Here is a 19,849-nt window from a genome sequence, read left to right as displayed (position 1 = left end):
AAATGTATGATGCTGCTTTAGAAGGAATTCACTAAAATCACAAGTCATCTTTTAGAGATATGTTATGCTTGGGGCAGTTCATGTCTTTGTCCTTCTAAAATGGTCTAAGTTTTGAGGTGCATATCCAGAAACACATGCTTGACACTTGGCTGGAATCATTTTAAATATTTAATTACAAAAGTGAGCACTGACTTTTTTTTCTCTTTTAGACACACAGGTCTAATGGCCAAAATGCACAGAGGACATGAGCTCCTGCTCTGCCCTCCACAGTACCATCCTGTGGTTAAAACTGCTGGCCCTCCCTCGTTTCCAACATACAAATTCACAGTGGCTGCTTTCACACTACAGCTGTAATGCATTTCGTATTTCATCTAGTGCATGTCAAAACAGAACCGTCGTTAATGGTCAGGGGTACATCCTTCCCAGTGGCATCAGTTCCTGCTCCACAAGCAGACACTGAGGAGAGCTGGCGAGGAGTGACTGAGTGAGGGGATGGCCGGAGTTGGAGTGACCATCTGCATCGACGCACTCTGGTGTCAGAGTGAGGAGAGAAGTCAGCCAGGAAAGCTTGGAGGGCACAGCTGCAAGTTGGGAGTCTCCATGAGACAACGAACGGGACATTTTCCCAACCAGATTTATTTTTTGTGCCAAAAAGAAGAAAAAAATCAGTTCAAACAGTATTGAATTTTCAAACTTCTCCCACCAAGACAGGTCAAATAGAGCAGTAACAATCTAGATCTTTCCAGGAAGTGAAGGTAGAGCCCCTGGCATTCCTCCTGACAGCCCTGTGTTAGGCCCTAGGAGTATCTGGAACAGAAAGGAAAGATGTAAGGCGCCGTGCAGACCTGGGGATCTCATTTTTCCTCCTATGTAATGGGGGCAGACCGTCTACAAAAGCAATGCTGGCCGCACAATCAAGAACCTAAAACATGGGCCAGATCCCACGCTCTACCCACACACTAACTGCTGGTCTACTCAGGTGTCGTCTGAGCTCACCTGCCGCTGCTGCAGTTGCTGCTGTTGCTCCATTTGCAACTTCTCAGTCTCAAAGACAACAGGAAGAACCAGGATCATGAAGGAAGTTGTCCCGATCCACAAGGCTGCCCTGGAAAACCTACAAAGGGATTGTGAGCAGGATGGGAGGCAAAGCCAGACAGCTGCACCAAGAAGGGACCAAATTCCTCACGCCGCCGAGGCAATGTTTTTGATAAACATACTCTACCCAACTCTTGCACCATACTCCTACCAGAAACAGGAGCAGCAGTTCGGGAGCTGTGTAGCTAGTGACAGCAATTTTAACGTTCTCCCGAGTTCTTACAAAGGGACCGATACGTTCATTATCTCACACAGTCTGAAACGAGCCTAACAACGATGCTACCCAACAAGAATCCCCACTTACAAGGAAATTGAGACTAAGGCTAAGGGACCAGACGTTCAAGGTCACTCCACGATCTAAGTGGCAGGCGGGCGTCCAACCCAGGTATGATCCTTCCAACGCCCGCGTTCCCTCACCGCACCCCAGGCACCCCCCGGCGTCCTTGCCCTTGTCCCTTACCTGTACATTTTTTGAGCCACAAAGAGGGAGAGATCAAAAGTGGCTCCGGCCGCGGACCGGATCCTCTCCGGAAACATCTCCGTCAGACCCCAGAGTCTCTCCGACAGGGTCTCGTCTGGCTGTGGTGGAGGAGGCCGGGGTCTTGGCCGAAGCAGCGGAAAGCCCCCCGCGCGCCGGGGCACGCCGACCGTCCCCGGAGCGAGCGCACTCCGGGCCCCGCGCGGCCCCTAACTCCGCCTCCGAGGACACGCCTCCGCTCCGACCTCTCCAGGCTCCGCGACGCGCCCGTGCCCCGATCCCGCAGCACGCGGGGCCCACACCCCCGGGCGGGACGCTCCTGTGCGGACCCCCGCTCCCCGCCGCGCCCGCTGGGCCCCAGTACCTCGTCGTCGTCATCCTCTTCCAGCTCCTCCTCCGCCTTCTCCGCATCGCCTTTCGGAAGCAATTCGTCCGGGGGCAGGGGAGCACCGGGACCTGGGGCAGCGACGATGGCAGCCATGTCTGCAGGGGGGGAGGGAGGAAGGGAGGGACACCGGAACCGGAAGAGAGGAGGCGAATGTCGCGCCGAGCATAGAGCTGCCCTTCCGGGAGCTGGAATCGGGAGGGCGGGGCCACAGCGACGCCCTCTGGCCGGCAGTCGTCATCCGCCTTCAGCCCAGTCGGACGCGGCCGAGATTCCAGGGAAATAAAACCCGGCGATTTGCTCAGGTCTGGGTCCCTCCGCAGGAATTCTGTTCAGAGGGTTCCGCGTGGGCTCAGAAACCTGCATTTTAACAAGCTGCCCAGGGATCGCCCTTAGAGAAACTCATCTAGTTTCATTTACCTGAGTGGTGTGCTGGTTGGTAGGATAAGTTAGAGATTTGAAGGTTAATTGGTCTTTTGGGAAAACATCAAATAAACAGACCCATATACTAAAACAAAGGCAAGAGTTATCGCTTCCGGAGCGGGCACTGTGTGTGTGCTGAGGTACTATTATCCTTATCTTAGAAATGAAGAAATTGAGGCACAGTACAGGGTTACTGTATTTTTGGAGGATAGATTTCTGGAAGTGAATTTGCTACCGAAAAGTATGACCATTTAAAATTTTGCTAGGTATTAGTTCATTGCCCTTGAAAGTATATAGTTTCACAATAGTGAGTGAAGTGTCCTTTTCCCCACACCCTCCCCAGAATTAGGTGTTCGCCATATTTTAATATGTTGCCTATATGATAGATGAAAATGCTTCTTTTTATAATGTGCCCCACAAGTTATTATATACAAGGATAATCTGATATACATCTTTAGCCAATGGACCGTGGAATGGGAGAACCTCAGGACTGCACCATCCAAATCCTTATCTGCACTTACCCATTCGGGGGTAGGAGGGCTTGCACTTCCTCCAGATACGACCTTCAGTTTCATTCATCTATGGGCTGGGCAGCTCTGGTTACAAAAAGTTTTCATGTCACAAAGGGTGCCTACTGGATGATTCTGTTATATAAAGTTCAAAAACAGGCAAAATCTATCAATGCTGAGAAGGATAGTGATCCCTTTGAGGAGAAGGGGTTAATACTTGGGAAGGGGCAGGAGAGTAACTTTTGGGGTGCCGCTGGTAAAGTTCTTGCCCTGGGTGGTGTTACATGGGTGTGTTCATTTTGGATAATTCATCAGGCTGTACACTTATGAATGATGTTTATTTTTTTAAGTAGGCTAGATCTACATCAAGCATGTCAAACTCGCGGTCGGCGGGGCCACGTGCCTCATTTAGCATGTGGCCCCCCAGGCCGGGAGTTTGACATGCTTGGTCTACATCAATGCAAGGGCAGCTTAGGAACCCAGTGCCAATGGCTTTTGATTCTTTTACGGGCTCTTTATGAAATGTTGGAAGCCCAACATAGCAAAGGCAATCTTATGTGGAAGGTACCGACGTCAGGACTTCAAGTAGAAAGTCACAATGATAATGTGAAGGAGTTTTAGGAAAACTTTAACCCGTTACATTTGTTTATAGTATTCACAAGAGCGACGCATGATTTGTTAAAAATCCTCTGTTTGAGGCTAAAGAGCTCTTTCAACAATTAACAACTGCCATGGGACAAGGAGAAAAGAGAAGTCAGGCAGTGCAGAGTATTTAAAGCCTCGGGAGTAGATGAGATGATCTAGCAAAGGCAGAATGGGAAGAGAAGACAGAGGACAGAGCCCTGTGCAATGAGGCATTTAAAGGTCGCAGAGCCAGTGTGGCTCAAGGGGAGGGCATCATGCCATGCACCCAGACGTCCCTGGTTTAATTCCCAGATTCCTGGAGGAGACATATGTCCAGGTTTCAGACTCAACCTCCAGTAGGGGGCCTGCAGGAGATGTTTCTCTCTTTTCTCTCTCTTAAAAAAAAAAAATCAATAAAAAAAATATTTTTTAAAAGGTCAGCAGAATACTTAAAAGCAAAGAAAGTAAAAACGTGGTTGCCAGGGGCTGGGGGGAGGGGAAGTGGGAATTAGTATAATGAATAGAAAGTTTCAGTTTGTTTGTTTTTTTAAATATATTATTGATTTTTTTACAGAGAGGAAGGGAGAGGGATTGAGAGTTAGAAACATTGATGAGAGAGAAACATCCATCAGCTGCCTCCTGCACACTCCCTACTGGGTAGGTGCCCGCAACCAAGGTACATGCCTTTGGCCAAAATCGAACCTGGGACCCTTAGGTCCGCAGGCCGACGCTCTATCCACTGAGCCAAACCGGTCCCGGCGAGAGTTTCAGTTTTACAAGATGAAAAGTTTTCTGGAGGTGGATAGCGATGACGGTGGCACATCATGCATGTACTTAATACCACTGAGTTGTATACATGAAAATGGCTAAGATGGTAAATTTTATGTGTGTATTTTTCCATAATAAAATGTTTCATTAAAAGCGTAGTCATACCTATAAAGATTTTTTTAAAGGCGTGGGGAGCGGGGGGCCTCTTCCCCCACACCAGCAGGTTCAAGGAGCTGCTGGAGAGGAAGGAGAACCAGGGGAGGGTGGCTGCACGGAGGGTTTGAAGGAGAATGCTCAATGGCAGCAAAGAAGACGTGTGGACTGATGCCAGGTCACGCAACTTAGGGTACAACCAAGTGAGCGATGATGGCCCGTGCCTGGTGCACGGGACTGCCTTTGGATGAAGATGGGGTGTTCTAAAACCCCACCCCTGAGCTCTTCTCATTCCCTATCCCTCAAATCCACGATGTCCACCATCCCTGTTTCTGTCCTGTTAGATTTGAAATGCGTAAAATAGCTCTTAATTTGGATTGGTGGAGGGCCGAGATCCCTTTGAGAATCTTAGAAAAGATAGAAGCCCCCCACCCCCCACCCAATAGAAACACACACTAGCTCTTATCCGGATAGTTCTGCATATGGACCCCTTGCTAGGCCTCAAACTGTAAATCTCCCTGGCTATTGCCTCTGATCCTGCACTCACTCCCCTCCCACCAGCAGGACTTTCTACCTCAGCTCTTCCGTGACAATTCTTCCCTAATCTGACACAGAAAGTCATGAAATTGTTGTAGTGATTACAAGAGATAATAAATGTCCCCTGGAGAGCACTCTTTACTCGGGTGCCCCGTGAGCAGTAGATTTGGTTAATACAGGCTTTGAGGAGGAAGAATTTTAGCCAGAACCTGAAGAATGTGTCTGCCTAAAAAGGTAAGACCTTGAAAGTATATAGCATCTCCATGGGGGTGGGGGCGGGGGGGGGGGCGGAGGAAGGTTAGAGTGGTGATATGGGTAACTTTCCCTCCCTTTCACTTAAGGGGCTTTTGTCAATAGGATTATTTTTGAGAGCTTGTTTGGAGGTTCTAACAGCAGAGAGGGTCCTCTTCTGGCGGGGGGGGGGGGGGGGGCGGGGGGGAGGTAGTCCTCTTTGACCAACCGAGCGCGCAGCTTCGGGAGGGACGCACATGGATCGGTGAGGGAGGAGGGGACACCCGTCTAGCCAGCCAGATCAGCCGAATCAACCCTGGCGATCAATGGGGTGACAGATGTCGCAGCCAGATCGCCCTCACATCCAGGATTATTTTTGACTCTGCTCACACCCCACAGCCCATCAGTGGGCTCCACCTTCAATGCATGTCTAGAGTCTGCCCACTCACTTCCTCTCCTGCCACTTCCCTGGTCCCAGCCTTGCCCCCTGCAGTCTGTTCTCACTAGAGAAGCCAAAGGGAGCCTTTGGAAACCAAGTTGATCACAGCATTCCTCTGTTCAAACTCACCAACGGCTTGCCTCCATGATCGCTCACAAGTCCTTCTTCCCTGCAGAGTTGTCCCACATTCAGGCTCCAGCCGGTCGGGTGCCCCTGGTGGTGAGCAGGGGGACCCACATCACTGTGACAACCAAATCCGCTCTCATGACTCCCAAGGTTTAGTCCCGGCTCTATCCCTTCCAGCTGTCACCTTCTGGGATGCTTTCTGCAGCTAAAAGCAGGGGATGATACGACGGACGAATTCTCGTGAGAATTAGAAATAGGTACCTGGCATCAAGGGTGCTCTTTTAATGTTTGCCAACCACAGTGGCCTAGGAACAAGCAAACTCCATGGCCCCATTGCCTGCACCTGGAGACTTATGCCGTGTGTATTTGTATCCTATGGGCTGGAGCTTCTACCCATGCCCCATCGAGTGGGCAGTAGGATGGACTACAAACAGCAGCCGCTGGGGCCATCCCCCACCTCGCTCCTCCTCCCCTGTGGCTGCGAGTCTATGATCCTAGCCCAGGTTCTGAAACTACTGGAGTCCGGTTCCTTGTTTGCAAATAGGCATGCTGACAGTCTGTGCTCCACAGGACTGAGTTGAGGAGGAAGTGAGAATGTGTGCAAGGACCCGAGCCCCCCAGGCAGGTACCTGCTGCCCATGGTCGCCATCCCTGGGCGCTGTCTCCACCCGCAGTGCCCTCCCTCTTTGGCAGCTGAATCCCTCTGACTGACCGGCTGGCTCCTTCCTCCAGCCAGAGCAGCTCAGCTCAGACTCAGGCACCAAACTCCCCCTCCAGGAAGCCAGCCCCACCCCAACTTGTTGGTCCCTGCCAGGACCAGGATAGTCCCAACTCCCCAGGGAGCAGGGAATGGGGAAGACAGCGGGTTTCTGTCCCAGGGCAGCCTCTGCCAAGGCCCCAGATGCTGGAGTGCTTCCCCTGCAACGGGGACGTTTCCCACAACCTGAAAATCCTACCTTTGATGGAACAGCTCAGACTCCAGGTTCCACTTCTCCAAGAATTGATGCTTCTTTTTTTCCCTCTGGTCATGGAGATTGTGTAACATCATTTAATTTAAAGAAGTATGTGGCCGAAACCGGTTTGGCTCAGTGGATAGAGCGTCGGCCTGCGGACTGAAAGGTCCCAGGTTCGATTCCGGTCAAGGGCATGTACCTGGGTTGCGGGCACATCCCCAGTAGGAGATGTGCATGAGGCAGCTGATCAATGTTTCTCTCTCATCAATGTTTCTGACTCTCTATCTCTCTCCCTTCCTCTCTGTAAAAAATCAATAAAATATATTAAAAAAAAAAAAAGAAGTATGTGGCTCAGTGGTTATCACTGAGCCATGAACTAGGAGGTCAGAATTCAATTCCCATGTCTGAGTTTCAAGCTCGATCCCCAGTAGCGGGCATGCAAGAGGCAGCCAATCAATGATTCTCTCATTGATGTTTATCTCTCCCTTCCTCTCTCTGAAATCAATATATATATATATTGATATATATATTTCTGGATCGACATTCAATCACTAAGCCATACTGTCTGGACAATAAAATATATTTTTTAAAAGGACACTTTGTTTTTATTTTTAAAATCTTTATTGAAAAAAAAGGGGAAAAAGTAGTATAAACAAGAAAGTAGCAAAAAATATAGTGTTGCATAGAAGACTGGTGATGCTGCTGAGAAACTGAAGCCAGAGGACGTGGATTTGGGGAGCAAACACTCTTTAAAGCACACAGAGGGGGGCCTGAAGGGCGGAGGTCAGCGCTCTTTAGAACTGGGGCCACGCCCCGAACACCGTGTGAGGGGAGGCTCTGATGGACTCCAGCTGCTTCTCCCAAGAGAGTCCGTCCAGTGAGAGTGAAGCTGGGACAGTGCGTTTATATGTGAAGTGACTGGAGAGCACCCAGAGTCTTAGCACTGCTCCAGACCTCAGAGGCCTGCTCACAGCCTGGCCTCCCTGAGCTGGGCAGCCAGAGGACATTGCTATGTACTGCCCCGGAACCCCGATTTCCTCCAGGATGTCATCACCCTTCCATTGTGAACTCAAGGGTGCCAGTGCCTCTGGCCCCATTTGTGGGCCTCTCTCCAGGGGCCTAATCTACCATTTCAGCTTAAACACCTCAGCTATAGTCCACTCCTCCGGTCAGTCGAGTTCTCCCTCTTCTCCTAACCAACGTCTTGGGGTCTTTATTTCCTTCTCCGGTTGACACTCTTCAGTTCTTCCAGCTCCTTCTTCATTATTTGGAACTCGGCAGTGGTCTCAGAGAACTGGAAGGAAAGCGGTGGGCTGTCAGAGAGGAGGACATTGTGGGCCGCGTTCAGGTTCGCGAGGCTAGCCCTGCCCACGGGTAAAGGCGCTTGGCATTTCTCTACCGCGGCCTGCCAGCCTCCAGGAAGGAACCCCTTTGTGACCGGGCAGAACGTAACCACCTCGAGTACTGAAGAGCATCACAATCCACTCTGCCGGCGGTTTGGGTCACTAGGATCGCCTGGCACTGACCTTGTTCAGGACGGCAGGCCTCAGGGAACAGAAGGCTGGAGCACGCTGTCCTCCCGCCCCCTCTTTCCTCGGAGCATTGCCTCTGCCTTTCCCTCTCCCAAGCTCCCAGGGCCCTTCCTTTGCTTCTGTCACTTGTTTCCTGAGCCCACACAGCCCAGCCAGCTCACTTCTACCTCCGTCAATGTCTAAATAAACTTGCTCTTATAATTTGAAGAAAAAGAGAAAACGGCAGATGCTGGTAATTCTAAGCTAAAGGGTTGGTTGCTTTTGGGCTGCAGCTCCCATAACGATGCTTAGAAAAGAGCGCCGCTTTCCTCATCAGGCTCTTCCCTGGACTTACATTCCCGACAGGGACAGAGCCATCGTCGCTAGAGGCCAGTGGCTGTGGAAGAGGAGCTGACTCCTGAGAAACCCACCACGCCCCCAGCTTCACCGTGCTATTAACTTCACAGGTGCAGCCGCCGTCGTGTCTGTGTTATGGCTGAAGAAGCGGAGTTCTTCACGCAGATCAGGCGAGTCATTTGCCTGAAGACACACGAGCAGCGTGGAGCTGGGCCAGGAGCCAGGACGTCGAGCTCCAGAGCGCAGGCTCTAACCACTCCCGTGCCCGCTCTCCTGCCTCTCCGTCAGCCTCCGCCTGTACCTCCAGGCCCAGCAGGCTGCTGGGTTCTCAACAGCCACAGGAAACGGAGGCCGATGCAGAGTGCGTGCGGGCAGGTGCCGCCAGGCACTGACGCGTGCCCGCGTGGCACAGGAGCAGGCGGCCCTCCCTGGACTGCGTCAGCCCCGCCCCGCCCTCCTCTTATCGCTCCCCATTCAGCTCCCATATCCCTTCCTAGGGGCGCCCCTCCGTCTCCACAGAGTCACTCTCTATCACGTGCTGACCCCAGGCCCTACCAGGAGGCACGGGCATTGCGCTTACCGCCCCCTCCCGCCGCCCGTGAGTGCTTGAAGGTAGGGACGGCGCCCGATTTGCCTTTGTATCTTTGGATTCAATGTTCCCGGGCCAACGGGCACTCAGAGGGTGCGAGCTGGATGGACCGACTTGGGGCGGAGCCTCCCGCCAAAGCCAAGCCCAGGCAGCCCTGCCCATCACCGTCCTCACCATGTCGAGCAGGACCTCCACCTTCACCTGCAAGAGGTTGTTCTCCTCCTCCAGCTGCTGGTTCCGCCTCCGGAGGCGCTGAGCCTCCCTCTGGTCCACGCCTCCACTGATCCCGGTCTCTGGGGGCAGACAGACCAGCCGTTACCAGGGGGTGGGGGGAGCCCCTCCATCATCTTGGTGGGCAAAATGGCAGGAAATCAGCCCACCTGCTACCCAATGGCCATTTTCAAACTTCAGGCTTTGTCCCGCCAGGTTCATAGTGGGGGTTCCGTAGTCGAGGCCCAGCTCCACTTCGCGGGTGGACCGATCCAGCTGTGGGGAGACGCTGCGTGCTAGCGTCACAAGGCGCCGGCACCCGGGCTCCAGGCCCAGCGCCTCTCCTAACGACAGGACCCCAATAACTCACTTCTTTCCTCTAGTCATCACCCAGCACATTTAATATTTTTAAAATCTGACAATCAAGCCATAACGGTTTGGCTCAGTGGATAGAGCGTCGGCCTGCGGACTGAGGGGTCCCAGGTTCGATTCCGGTCAGGGGCATGTGCCTTGGTTGCGGGCACATCCCCAGTGGGAGGTGTGCGGGAGGCGGCTGATCAATGTTTCTCTCTCAATATTTCTCTCTCATTGATGTTTCTGACTATCTCTCTCCCTTCCTCTCTGTAAAAAATCAATAAAATATATATTTAAAAAAAACAAAACAAAAATCAGACAATCAAGTAAGTGCAACAAAAAATTCTCAACTGTAAGAAACATACTGCTTGATATACCAGGATGTTTTCCGAAAAAGCTAGGCACGTATTTTTAATGTATTTTTCTGATGTTTCTACAACGCACTGAGCACCCACCCCGCACAGAGCAGGCCTGGGTGCTCAGAGAGAATGTGACCGCTCTGCCCGCGAGGAGCTTAGAAATGGCGCGGGGCTGTGACATACCCTTCTGAACGCCATTAACGGTGGCAAACATCCTTTCAGAATGATTTGATTCTTACACACGACTAAGTCGACTCCTGGCCGCGCCCTGGGACTAAAGTGACGTCCCCCTGGGTAATATTTGGAGCCAGAAATCATCGCGAGGTGGACTGCTTATTAGGCTCTTGAGCGAGTAGGAGTTAAAACTGACTTTAGCCACGGCAAGAGGAGTGAAAGGGTGCTCTCCTACGCGCTCGCCTCTGCAGAACCCACTCCCTACAGAGACCCGACAACTCTGTCCCCTGCGCACCGGGCTGACCCAAGGACCGGCACTCACGTTATGCAGGTTGGAGAGCGAGGCAGACTTCCGAGGGGGCGTCTTCTTCGGACTGAACGTATTCCCAAAGAGAGGCATCTTCGGCCTGAGGCACCGTCAGCGCTCCCGGCAGCACACGTCGGGGGTACAGACAGCCGGGTCTGTGATTGTATGTCACTGCCCTGAAACCAGGAAACGTACATCGTAGGTGGCTGCTCACCATCCTGGTAACGGCTCCCACGTGCTGATTGCTCGCTACGTGCCAGGTCGGCAGTGCGCTAAAACCTCTGCACGTCGTGTCTCAAGTCTCGCCGTCCTTTGCTTAGCTCCCCTCATCCCCACCTGACAGATCAGGTCCAGAAAGACGAAGGTCCTGAGCTGGAGCTGGACTGTGAACAGAGGTGTGCGTGGCTCTGCAGGTTATGTCACCCACAGGCAAGCGCCTAACTTGCCGGTCTTAAGTTTTGTCACAAGTTGACATCACCAGATTCACAGTCTGGGAGCAAGGAACATACTCCCATACGCTGGTAAGAATCACACTAGGCAACAGCCACTGCCTAGACTCCATTTTATTATTTTTTTTTAATTAAAAAAATCTATAGAGAGAGGAAGGGAGAGAGAGAAATATCAATCGGCCCCCCAGGGATCAAACCCACATACATAGGTATGTGCCCTGATGAGGGAATCAAACCCACGGCCTTCCAGTGTGTGGGATGATGCTCCGGCCAAATCAGCCACCCTGGCCAGGGCTGTCCCAGCATTATTTTGTCATTCTGGAAGATACGAGGTGGGATTACATTGCGTTTCATTTGCTTTTCCCTAGCCACTAATTAAATCGAGCACTTTTTCATATGCTAACTGGACATCTGGATACCCTCTTTTGTGATATGCTTATTCAAGTTTTTGCCTTTTTTCCTTTGGGTTGTCTATCTTTTTTATTTTATTTTATTAGTGTGTAAGGGTTCTTTACATATGATGAATACAAGTTCTTTGTTGTATATATAGGGAATACTGAAAATATCTTCTCCTAGTCTGAAAGTTGCCTTTTTGTTTTATTGGTTTCTTTTTGATGAAAGAAGTTCTTGATTTTAATGGAATTTAATTTACCATGCTTTGTTTTGTTTTTTAATGATTAGTGTTTGTGTCCTATTTAAGAAAATTTTCCTACTCCAAAAATGACATTTTCATATATTAATTTTTATTGTTTAACTTTCACACTTAGGACTATGATCATCTGGAATTAACTTCGCATATTGTGTGAGACAGGGGTCAAGGTTCATTACTTCCCATACATTACCCAGTTTTAACTCATAACACACAAGTAGCTTAAAAATATTCCAAGAAACTGTAGACAGACTATAACAATAGTGAAAGCACAAGGGAGCAGGGAAAGTAGCAGAGCTCTCCCTCCCGCTAGTCCTAGGTCTGAGACCTTCTTTCACCACTTTATGAGCTACAGTAGGTCCTCGGGGTACGTCGGAACCCGCCTGCATAAGCACCTAGTCACTCACATGGAGCACACACAGCAGCAGCAATGAAGTGAAACAGTAAAAAAAAATTAAAAGAAAGATAACAATTCCTGACCTTTTTTACTTGTGGTAAATAAATAATAAAAAACATAAAGCGCCCTAACTGGTTTGGCTCAAAGGATAGAGCGTCGGCCTGCGGACTGAAGGGTCCCAGGTTCGATTCCAGTCAAGGACATGTACCTCTGTTGCAGGCACATCCCCAGTGGGGGGTGTGCAGGAGGCAGCTGTTCGATGTTTCTAACTCTCTATCCTTCTCCCTTCCTCTCTGTTAAAAAAATCAATAAAATATATTTTAAAAAAAACCCAGGAGAACCAAGATGGCGGCATAGGTTAACGCCAGAGTTTGCTGCCTTGAACAACTACTTCAAAAGTGAAACCAAAAAACGGAAGGGACATCACCCAGAACCACAGGAACGCTGGCTGAGTGGAAGTCCTACAACTAGGAGGAAAGAGAAACGCATACGGACACTCAGAGGAGGCGCAGTGCTGAAGTCAAATTCTGAGGTGCGGAGCGCGGAGCAGGCTGGCGGCGGAGGGCGCGGTTGGCGTTTTCAATCGGGAGGGAGTCGCAGACTCTGAGCTCCAGATACAGGCGAGTCTTTAGGGACCCAGACTCAAACGGGAGAAGCGGGACTGTCTGGCTTCAGTCAGAGCGAGTGCAGCTTTCTCTCTGAGCTTTGCAGCGGGTGCTGGGACTCAGAGAGGCAGAGCCCCTGGGGACAGGACTGAGAGCCGCCATAACTGCTCTCTCCAGCCCACCCTGTTGATCCTGTGCGACCCGCCCCGCCCAAGCCCTGCACACAGGCATTTGCGGATAGCCTCAGGCAAAGGCTAGATTAGCACCTCCCTAGAGGACAGAAGTTCTCTCACTGCAGACACAGCTGATTCTCATAGCCACTTGGCCTGGAGGTCAAACCCTCCCTGGTATTAGCTACAACAATCAAGGTTTAACTATAAGACTGCGCACAAAGACCACTAGGGGGTGCACCAAGGAAGCATAACAAAATGCGGAGACAAAGAAACAGGACAAAATTGTCCATGGAAGATATAGAGTTCAGAACCACACTTTTTTTTTTTTCTTTCTTTCTTTCTTATTTTTAATTGACTGAACAACCTTGCAACTCATGAAGATGGCTTGCTTATCATCTTCTGATTTATTGTCTGTTTAGATAATTTAAGGGTTAATATACCCCTGGAGCTAGTGTGTTAAGTGATTTCACTCACTGAGTGATTTTAGTATTTTGAGTGATTCCAGATGTACTTTTCCTAAATAGAAAGTAGAGTATGTGTCTTTGAAGAAATTCCACAGGGAGCTGGCTGCCTAGAGGAATAGGAAAGAGATGAGCAGCAGGGTGTAGATCTTAAAGGTACTTAAAATGTGAACAGTCTTAAGTTGTGAAGTCCTAAATTATAGGAAGAAGTGTAGAAAATAAATACTTAATTTTATCTCAAACATGAAAATTATAGGCCAAAGCCAGATAAAATGTATAGAAGTAATTGCACATACATTTACAATTTGGTACATTTTATAACATTTATTTTCTATCAGAGACTTCACTGAAATCAATCTAAAAAAAATAGAAGTTAATTTCTGTTATCTATATTATAATTGATATCTTCCTTTTGCTAAGTAAAGAACCATGGGGAAAATTTTAACTATGGAGAGAAGTGTTGACCACTGTGGGATATTGCTGTTGCCCAGAAGGGAGTTGACTGCCTTTAATTCCCCTTTATCACTGTGGGTAAAGAGTCTTAATGTTGTGGTTGTTTTTACCTCCCCACATTAAAAAGTCCGCTCCTAGATAACAACAGATACTATTGTTAGAGAATTCAGAAGAAAGGTGAACTATATGTATTGCTTTTCTTTTTTTTTTTTTGGCCATATGAGTTTAATCTCTTTCAGATATATGACCTAAATCAAGCATGTCAAACTCAAAGGCTAACACGGGCCAAATAAAAAAGGTTTAAGTTTATCTAGGCTGCAAAAAACAAAAGCTTCAATTTTCATAGAAACATAGGTTTATTTTCGATAGGGACATGCTAAATACAAAAGGCTGAAATCAGTGAGTTATTAACATAAAATAATAGAACATTTTAATAAAAATTAATATTTTTTCGTGAACATTAACTTACCAGACACTGAATAACTGCATAAATTAGTAAGCATAATGCAAATAAACCTATTTTTCTTGTTCTCCAAAAGCGAGGTATTTCCTGTTGCCCACACCAAACAAGCCAGTCCAAGACTAACGACGTGGCAATGGGCTGCTAAAATACTCGCTGCTGGTATTAGTGGAGAGAAATGGTGTGCCTGCGTGTAAAGCACGTAAGAGAAATGAATGCAACACGATTATAGTAATCAGTCATTAGTGAATGTTGTAATTTATTATTAATAATTATGTATAACAGGATATTGTAAAAATTAAGTTATGAAATTTTTATTAAAACGTTTCTTATATACCGTTATATTGGCTGGGCCACAAAAATATTCGTTGTGGGCCGCATGTGGACCGTGGGCCACAAGTTTGACATGCTTGACCAAAATGTTTTAATGGTGTCAGCTGTCACATGGTGCCATAAATATGTTCTGATAGTAATTTATTCAGAATGATTAGATATCATTGAAAAGGATGTCCTTACTGCTAGATTCTGAAGCAAAAAGAATATCTTTTGCAAAGCAAGACCTACCTATGCTACAATTTGAAAGATCATCCTTTTAGAAGCACTGGAATCTTATTAGACAGGAAGATTTTAGAAAACTTTCTCACAGAGAATAGCCAAGACCAATGTTTCTACTAACAGTGTCTTATAGAAATTATTTAGATAATGTCTTGTATCCTCTTTTATTTTTTAAAATATATTTTTATTGATTTCAGAGAGGAAAGGAGAGGGAGAGAGAGAGAGAAACACTAATGATGAGAATCATCGATCAGCTGCCCCCCGCAAGCCCCCCACCGGGGAATGAGCCCGCAACCCAGGCATGTGCCCTTGACCGGAATTGAACCTGGGACCCTTCAGTCTGCAGGCCAACGCTCTATCCACTAAGCCAAACCAGCCAGGGCTCTTGTATCCTCTTGATCCTTCTATACAGCTTTTAAAGTTGTAGCACATAAACCGGAACATTTCCCAGTTCATTGAGAAGTTGTCAGATACCCAATTTCTTGGATGGGAAAATTTCTATGTGGCCAAAGTGAACAACCCAGACCTCATAGAAAAGGCCAAACCACTGCCTTTTCTTGTCTATTTTAAGTTATAACTGCTAGCTGTTTCTATTCCACAAATGTTCTCTAGACATCCTAATCTGTTTAGAAAGGTCTCATTTGCCCGTCTGCTATAAAGAGGCAATTTTCTAGTAACTTAGCTTATTAGTGGGTTCTTGAAATTTGGTTGTTAAAATCTCTCATACATGCCCTAACCAGTTTTGCTCAGTGGATAGAGCGTCGACCTGCGGTCAAGGGCATGTACCCTGGTTGCGGGCACATCCCCAGCAGGAAGTGTGTAGGAGGCAGCTGATCGATGCCTCTCTCTCATCGAAGCCTCTAACTCTCTCTTCCTCTCCCTTCCTCTCTGTAAAAAATCAATAAAATATATATTTTAAAAAATCTCTCATAATACTTGAACTACAATATAATTGCCTAACAGTAATGTAATATTAGCAATTTCTGTTTATAATTTGAATTTATTTTAGATCTCATTTTTTAAAGTGCTAATAAAAGTATGGCCTATATCAATTTTCATAACACTAGACTTAAAATCTGACACTTAGAAATCTTACTATAGTTAGTAGATACTATTTGATAAGATTTTCTTAGGTTTTTCTTTGCCTAAAATTTCTTTACTAGGGAGAATGAAGCAAATTGTCTGTAGGTTTGATAAATGCAGAACCACACTTTTAAGGTCTCTCAAGAACTGTTTAGAAGCCGCCGATAAACTTAATGAGATCTACAAGAAAACTAATGAGACCCTCGATGTTATATTGGGGAACCAACTAGAAATTAAGCATACACAGACTGAAATAACGAATATTATACAGACTCCCGACAGCAGACCAGAGGAGCGCAAGAATCAAGTCAATGATTTGAAATTCGAGGAAGCAAAAAACACCCAACCGGAGGGGCGGAATGAAAAAAGAATCCAAAAATGCGAGCATAGTGTAAGGAGCCTCTGGGACAGCTTCAAGCGTACCAACATCAGAATTATAGGGGTGCCAGAAGATGAGAGAGAGCAAGATATTGAAAACCTATTTGAAGAAATAATGACAGAAAACTTCCCCCACCTGGTGAAAGAAATGGACTTACAGGTCCAAGAAGCGCGGAGAACCCCAAACAAAAGGAATCCAAAGAGGACCACACCAAGACACATCATAATTAAAATGCCAAGAGCAAAAGACAAAGAGAGAATCTTAATAGCAGCAAGAGAAAGAAACTCAGTTACCTACAAGGGAATACCCATACGACTGTCAGCTGATTTCTCAACAGAAACTTTGCAGGCCAGAAGGGAGTGGCAAGAAATATTCAAAGTGATGAATGCCAAGAACCTACAACCAAGATTACTTTATCCAGCAAAGCTATCATTCAGAATTGAAGGTCAGATAAAGAGCTTCACAGATAAGGAAAAGCTAAAGGAGTTCATCACCACCAAGCCAGTATTATATGAAATGCTGAAAGGTATCCTTTAAGAAGAGGAAGAGGAAGAAAAAGGTAAAGATACAAATTATGAACAACAAACATGCATCTATCAACAAGTGAATCTAAGAATCAAGTGAATAAATAATCTGATGAACAGAATGAACTGGTGATTATAATAGAATCAGGGACATAGAAAGGGAGTGGACTGACTATTCTTGGGGGGGGGAAGTGGTGTGGGGGATGCGGGAAGAGACTGGACAAAAATCGTGCACCTATGGATGAGGACAGTGGGTAGGGAGTGAGGGCAGAGGGTGGGGAGGGAACTGGGAGGAGGGGAGTTATGGGGGGGAAAAAAGAGGAACAAATGTAATAATCTGAACAATAAAGATTTAATTAAAAAAAAAAAACAAACATAAAGCACATATGTACATACGTCGAAATGACGGAACTTTCTTTTTTTTATAAATGGGAGATGGCAACGTAACCATGAAACGACGTACGTTGAGTCCGACATAACCCGAGGACGGTCAGTAATTATATCTGACAAGAAGCAGACCAAAAAAGAAGGGAACTTCAAGACTATTTGAAATAAGGTTTTATATCAACTATCATTAAAAAACAACTCAGCCCTAGCCGGTTTGGCTCAGTGGGTAGAGCATCAGCCCACAGACTGAAGGGTCCCAGGTTCGATTCCGGTCAAACACACGTACCTGGTTGGGGCATGTGCTGGAGGCAAGCAATCAATGTGCCTCTCTCATATTGATGCTTCTCTCTCTCTGTCTCTCCCCCTCCCTTCTACTCTCTCTGAAAATCAATGTAAAAAATATCCTTGGGTGAGGATTAACTAACTAACTAACTCATAGTATAAATCCATCACAATTAGCAAGGTATCTTTTCAATAAAAACATGTAGAAAAACTGCTGTTTTCAGTGATGTAGAAATTAATAACGCCAAACCGGTTTGGCTCAGTGGATAGAGCATCGGCCTACGGACTGAAGGGTCCCAGGTTCGATTCCGGTCAAGGGCATGTACCTTGGTTTCGGGCGCATCCCCAGTGCGGGGAGTGCAGGAGGCAGCTAATGGATCTTTCTCTCTCATCCATGTTTCTAACTCTCTATCCCTCTCCCTTCCTCTCTGTAAAAAATAAAATAAAATAAATTTTAAAAAAATAGAAATTAATATCATTAAAATTAATGATAAAAGTTTAAAAGTTTCTTTGGACGTTTTACAATATACAATACAGAGTATATGTATATATGATTTCTAAATAAATGAAAATAAAGATATTTAGGGGTGTGTGCTCACGAGTGTTTTACTGGTAGATGTGTGTGTGATGAAAAAAGCAGTGGACACACAGGCTGTGGAATGAAGGCCTCTGGGCCTGGGCACGGCACTTTAGGACGTGGACAAACCAGAACGTTTGCAGCTAATGGTGGACGGACAGCAGTGGGGACCAAGATGCTGAGGGCACTTTAAACTGTGCTACCACGTCATCCAAAACACCGTGGAAGGCCCTGGCATGGCTCCTGCTGGAGAAAAAATAAAACGGGTGGAAGAGGGAGGGCGATTAATTTGATGTCTGTAGCGGGCAGAACAAGAATGAAACAGGACTATCCAGAAAGATTTTAACTCAAAAAAGAAAAGGGCACAGTAACGAACACTAACTAGTATTGCTTCCTGCGGGTCCACTGTGGCTGGGCCCAATGCTGGATTTCTTTCTTTTTTTCTCTTTTTAAAATATTTTTATTGATTTCAGAGAGGAAGGGAGAGGGATAAAGAGATAAAAACATCAATGATGAGAATCATTGATTGGCTGCCTCCTGCCCGCCCCCTACTGGGGGAGGGGGTAGGATGGAGCCCACAACCCAGGCATGTGTCCTTGGCTAGAACCGAACCTGGGACCCTTTAGTCCGCAGGCCAACGCTCTACCCGCTGAGCCAAACCAGCCAGGGCACTGCTGGATGCCTTGTATATAAGCAGCTAGGGAACCTGCCCCCATCACACCGTGGGAAGGTGGCGGGACTGGGCTTCAAGAGACGGCCTATTCCTCCGCGCTGGTGCCGACCACCATTCATCACTGTGCAGAGCTTTACAGTTCGCAAAGGGCCACAATGTCCATTATCTTATTTTAGTCTAACAAGAAGGCCAGTCTTTGCTCAAAGGGATCCGTGTCTACACACACACACACACACACACACACACACACACACACCACACACCCGCCAGTTCAGAGCCAGCCAAGCAGGTACGTGCCCCGCAGGTACAAGGCCACCGGGGCTGGTGGATGCACCTGACGGTAGAGAACAAACGTTCCCTTCCTCGCCCTTCACAGCCAACCCAAAGCGGTGATCACACGCGGCCGGTGTGGCGCAGTGGTTGAGGGCTGATCCATGAACCAGGAGGCCACCTTCGATTCCCGGTCAGGGCACCTTGGCCCGATGGCGGGCATGTTTCTACCTCTGCTGCTCTCCCTCTCCCTGAAATAAACTTAATATATACATATATATATACACACACACACACATACATATACATATACATATACATATACATATACATATACATATACATATACATATACATATACATATACATATACATATACATATACATAAATGGATAATCACTATCCCAATTTACAATCGAGGAAACACACTTGGAGGGGCGGTGGCCACCTGCGGTGAACCGGTCCGTCGCCCTCCGTCCGTCCCGCCGCCCGGCTCCCGCTGGCCGAACACCCTGGTCCCTGGGGAACGCCCGGCCTCAGGCCTCGGGAGAGCCCGGGGCGGAGACGTACCTGACCCGCCGCAGGAGCCGGGTTCCAAACCAGCGCCGGGGCCACCGGCCGGCCCGCCGCCACCGCCGGCCCGCGCGTGCGCAGCCCCGCCCGGGACCTACCACCGGGAAAGGGGGGGCGCGGCGCGGCGCGGGCGGCCCACTACACGCACCTTCGCGAAGCCAGGAACGCACGAGGGCTGCCCTCGCTGGGCCAGAGGGACCCACAAAGGGACTGTCCCCTGGAGTCACTCACAGGTCCCCCCGATGGAGGACGGGACGGGACCGACACTCGGCCTCCCCGCAGACCCGTTGGTCTGGTCTCCCCCGGCCGCGGGGGC

General features: G+C 48.1%; 2 protein-coding genes across 8 annotated transcripts; both read right to left on the bottom strand.

The window, feature by feature from the left end:
- Positions 1 to 150: 150 nt before the first annotated feature.
- On the bottom strand, positions 151 to 2,098 carry TOMM22 (translocase of outer mitochondrial membrane 22). The gene is made up of 4 exons (XM_036296657.1): positions 1,938 to 2,098; positions 1,556 to 1,674; positions 997 to 1,114; positions 151 to 807 (listed from the first exon to the last, which is right to left on the bottom strand). The coding sequence occupies exons 1-4, from the start codon at positions 2,052 to 2,054 to the stop codon at positions 733 to 735; spliced, it is 429 nt and encodes a 142-aa protein (XP_036152550.1). The 5' UTR covers positions 2,055 to 2,098; the 3' UTR covers positions 151 to 732.
- Positions 2,099 to 7,319: 5,221 nt separating this feature from the next.
- CBY1 (chibby family member 1, beta catenin antagonist) lies at positions 7,320 to 19,605 on the bottom strand. Of its 7 annotated transcripts, none has more exons than XM_036300929.1 (6): positions 19,531 to 19,605; positions 10,598 to 10,758; positions 9,559 to 9,664; positions 9,353 to 9,471; positions 8,681 to 8,772; positions 7,320 to 8,015 (listed from the first exon to the last, which is right to left on the bottom strand). In XM_036300929.1, exons 2-6 carry the CDS (start codon positions 10,673 to 10,675, stop codon positions 7,985 to 7,987), a joined length of 426 nt encoding a protein of 141 aa, XP_036156822.1. In that variant the 5' UTR covers positions 10,676 to 10,758; positions 19,531 to 19,605; the 3' UTR covers positions 7,320 to 7,984. The 7 variants fall into 7 exon arrangements, with proteins under 7 accessions (XP_036156822.1, XP_036156824.1, XP_036156825.1 ...); XM_036300931.1 differs by having other exon boundaries at positions 8,693 to 8,772; XM_036300932.1 differs by having other exon boundaries at positions 9,380 to 9,471.
- Positions 19,606 to 19,849: the final 244 nt, after the last annotated feature.

The sequence above is a fragment of the Myotis myotis genome, unplaced genomic scaffold (genome assembly GCF_014108235.1).
Source record: "Myotis myotis isolate mMyoMyo1 unplaced genomic scaffold, mMyoMyo1.p scaffold_m19_p_3, whole genome shotgun sequence".
NCBI classification, from domain to species: Eukaryota; Metazoa; Chordata; class Mammalia; order Chiroptera; family Vespertilionidae; genus Myotis; species Myotis myotis.
Note: the sequence above shows the minus strand (reverse complement) of the source record. Positions and strands in the feature narration are given on the sequence as shown.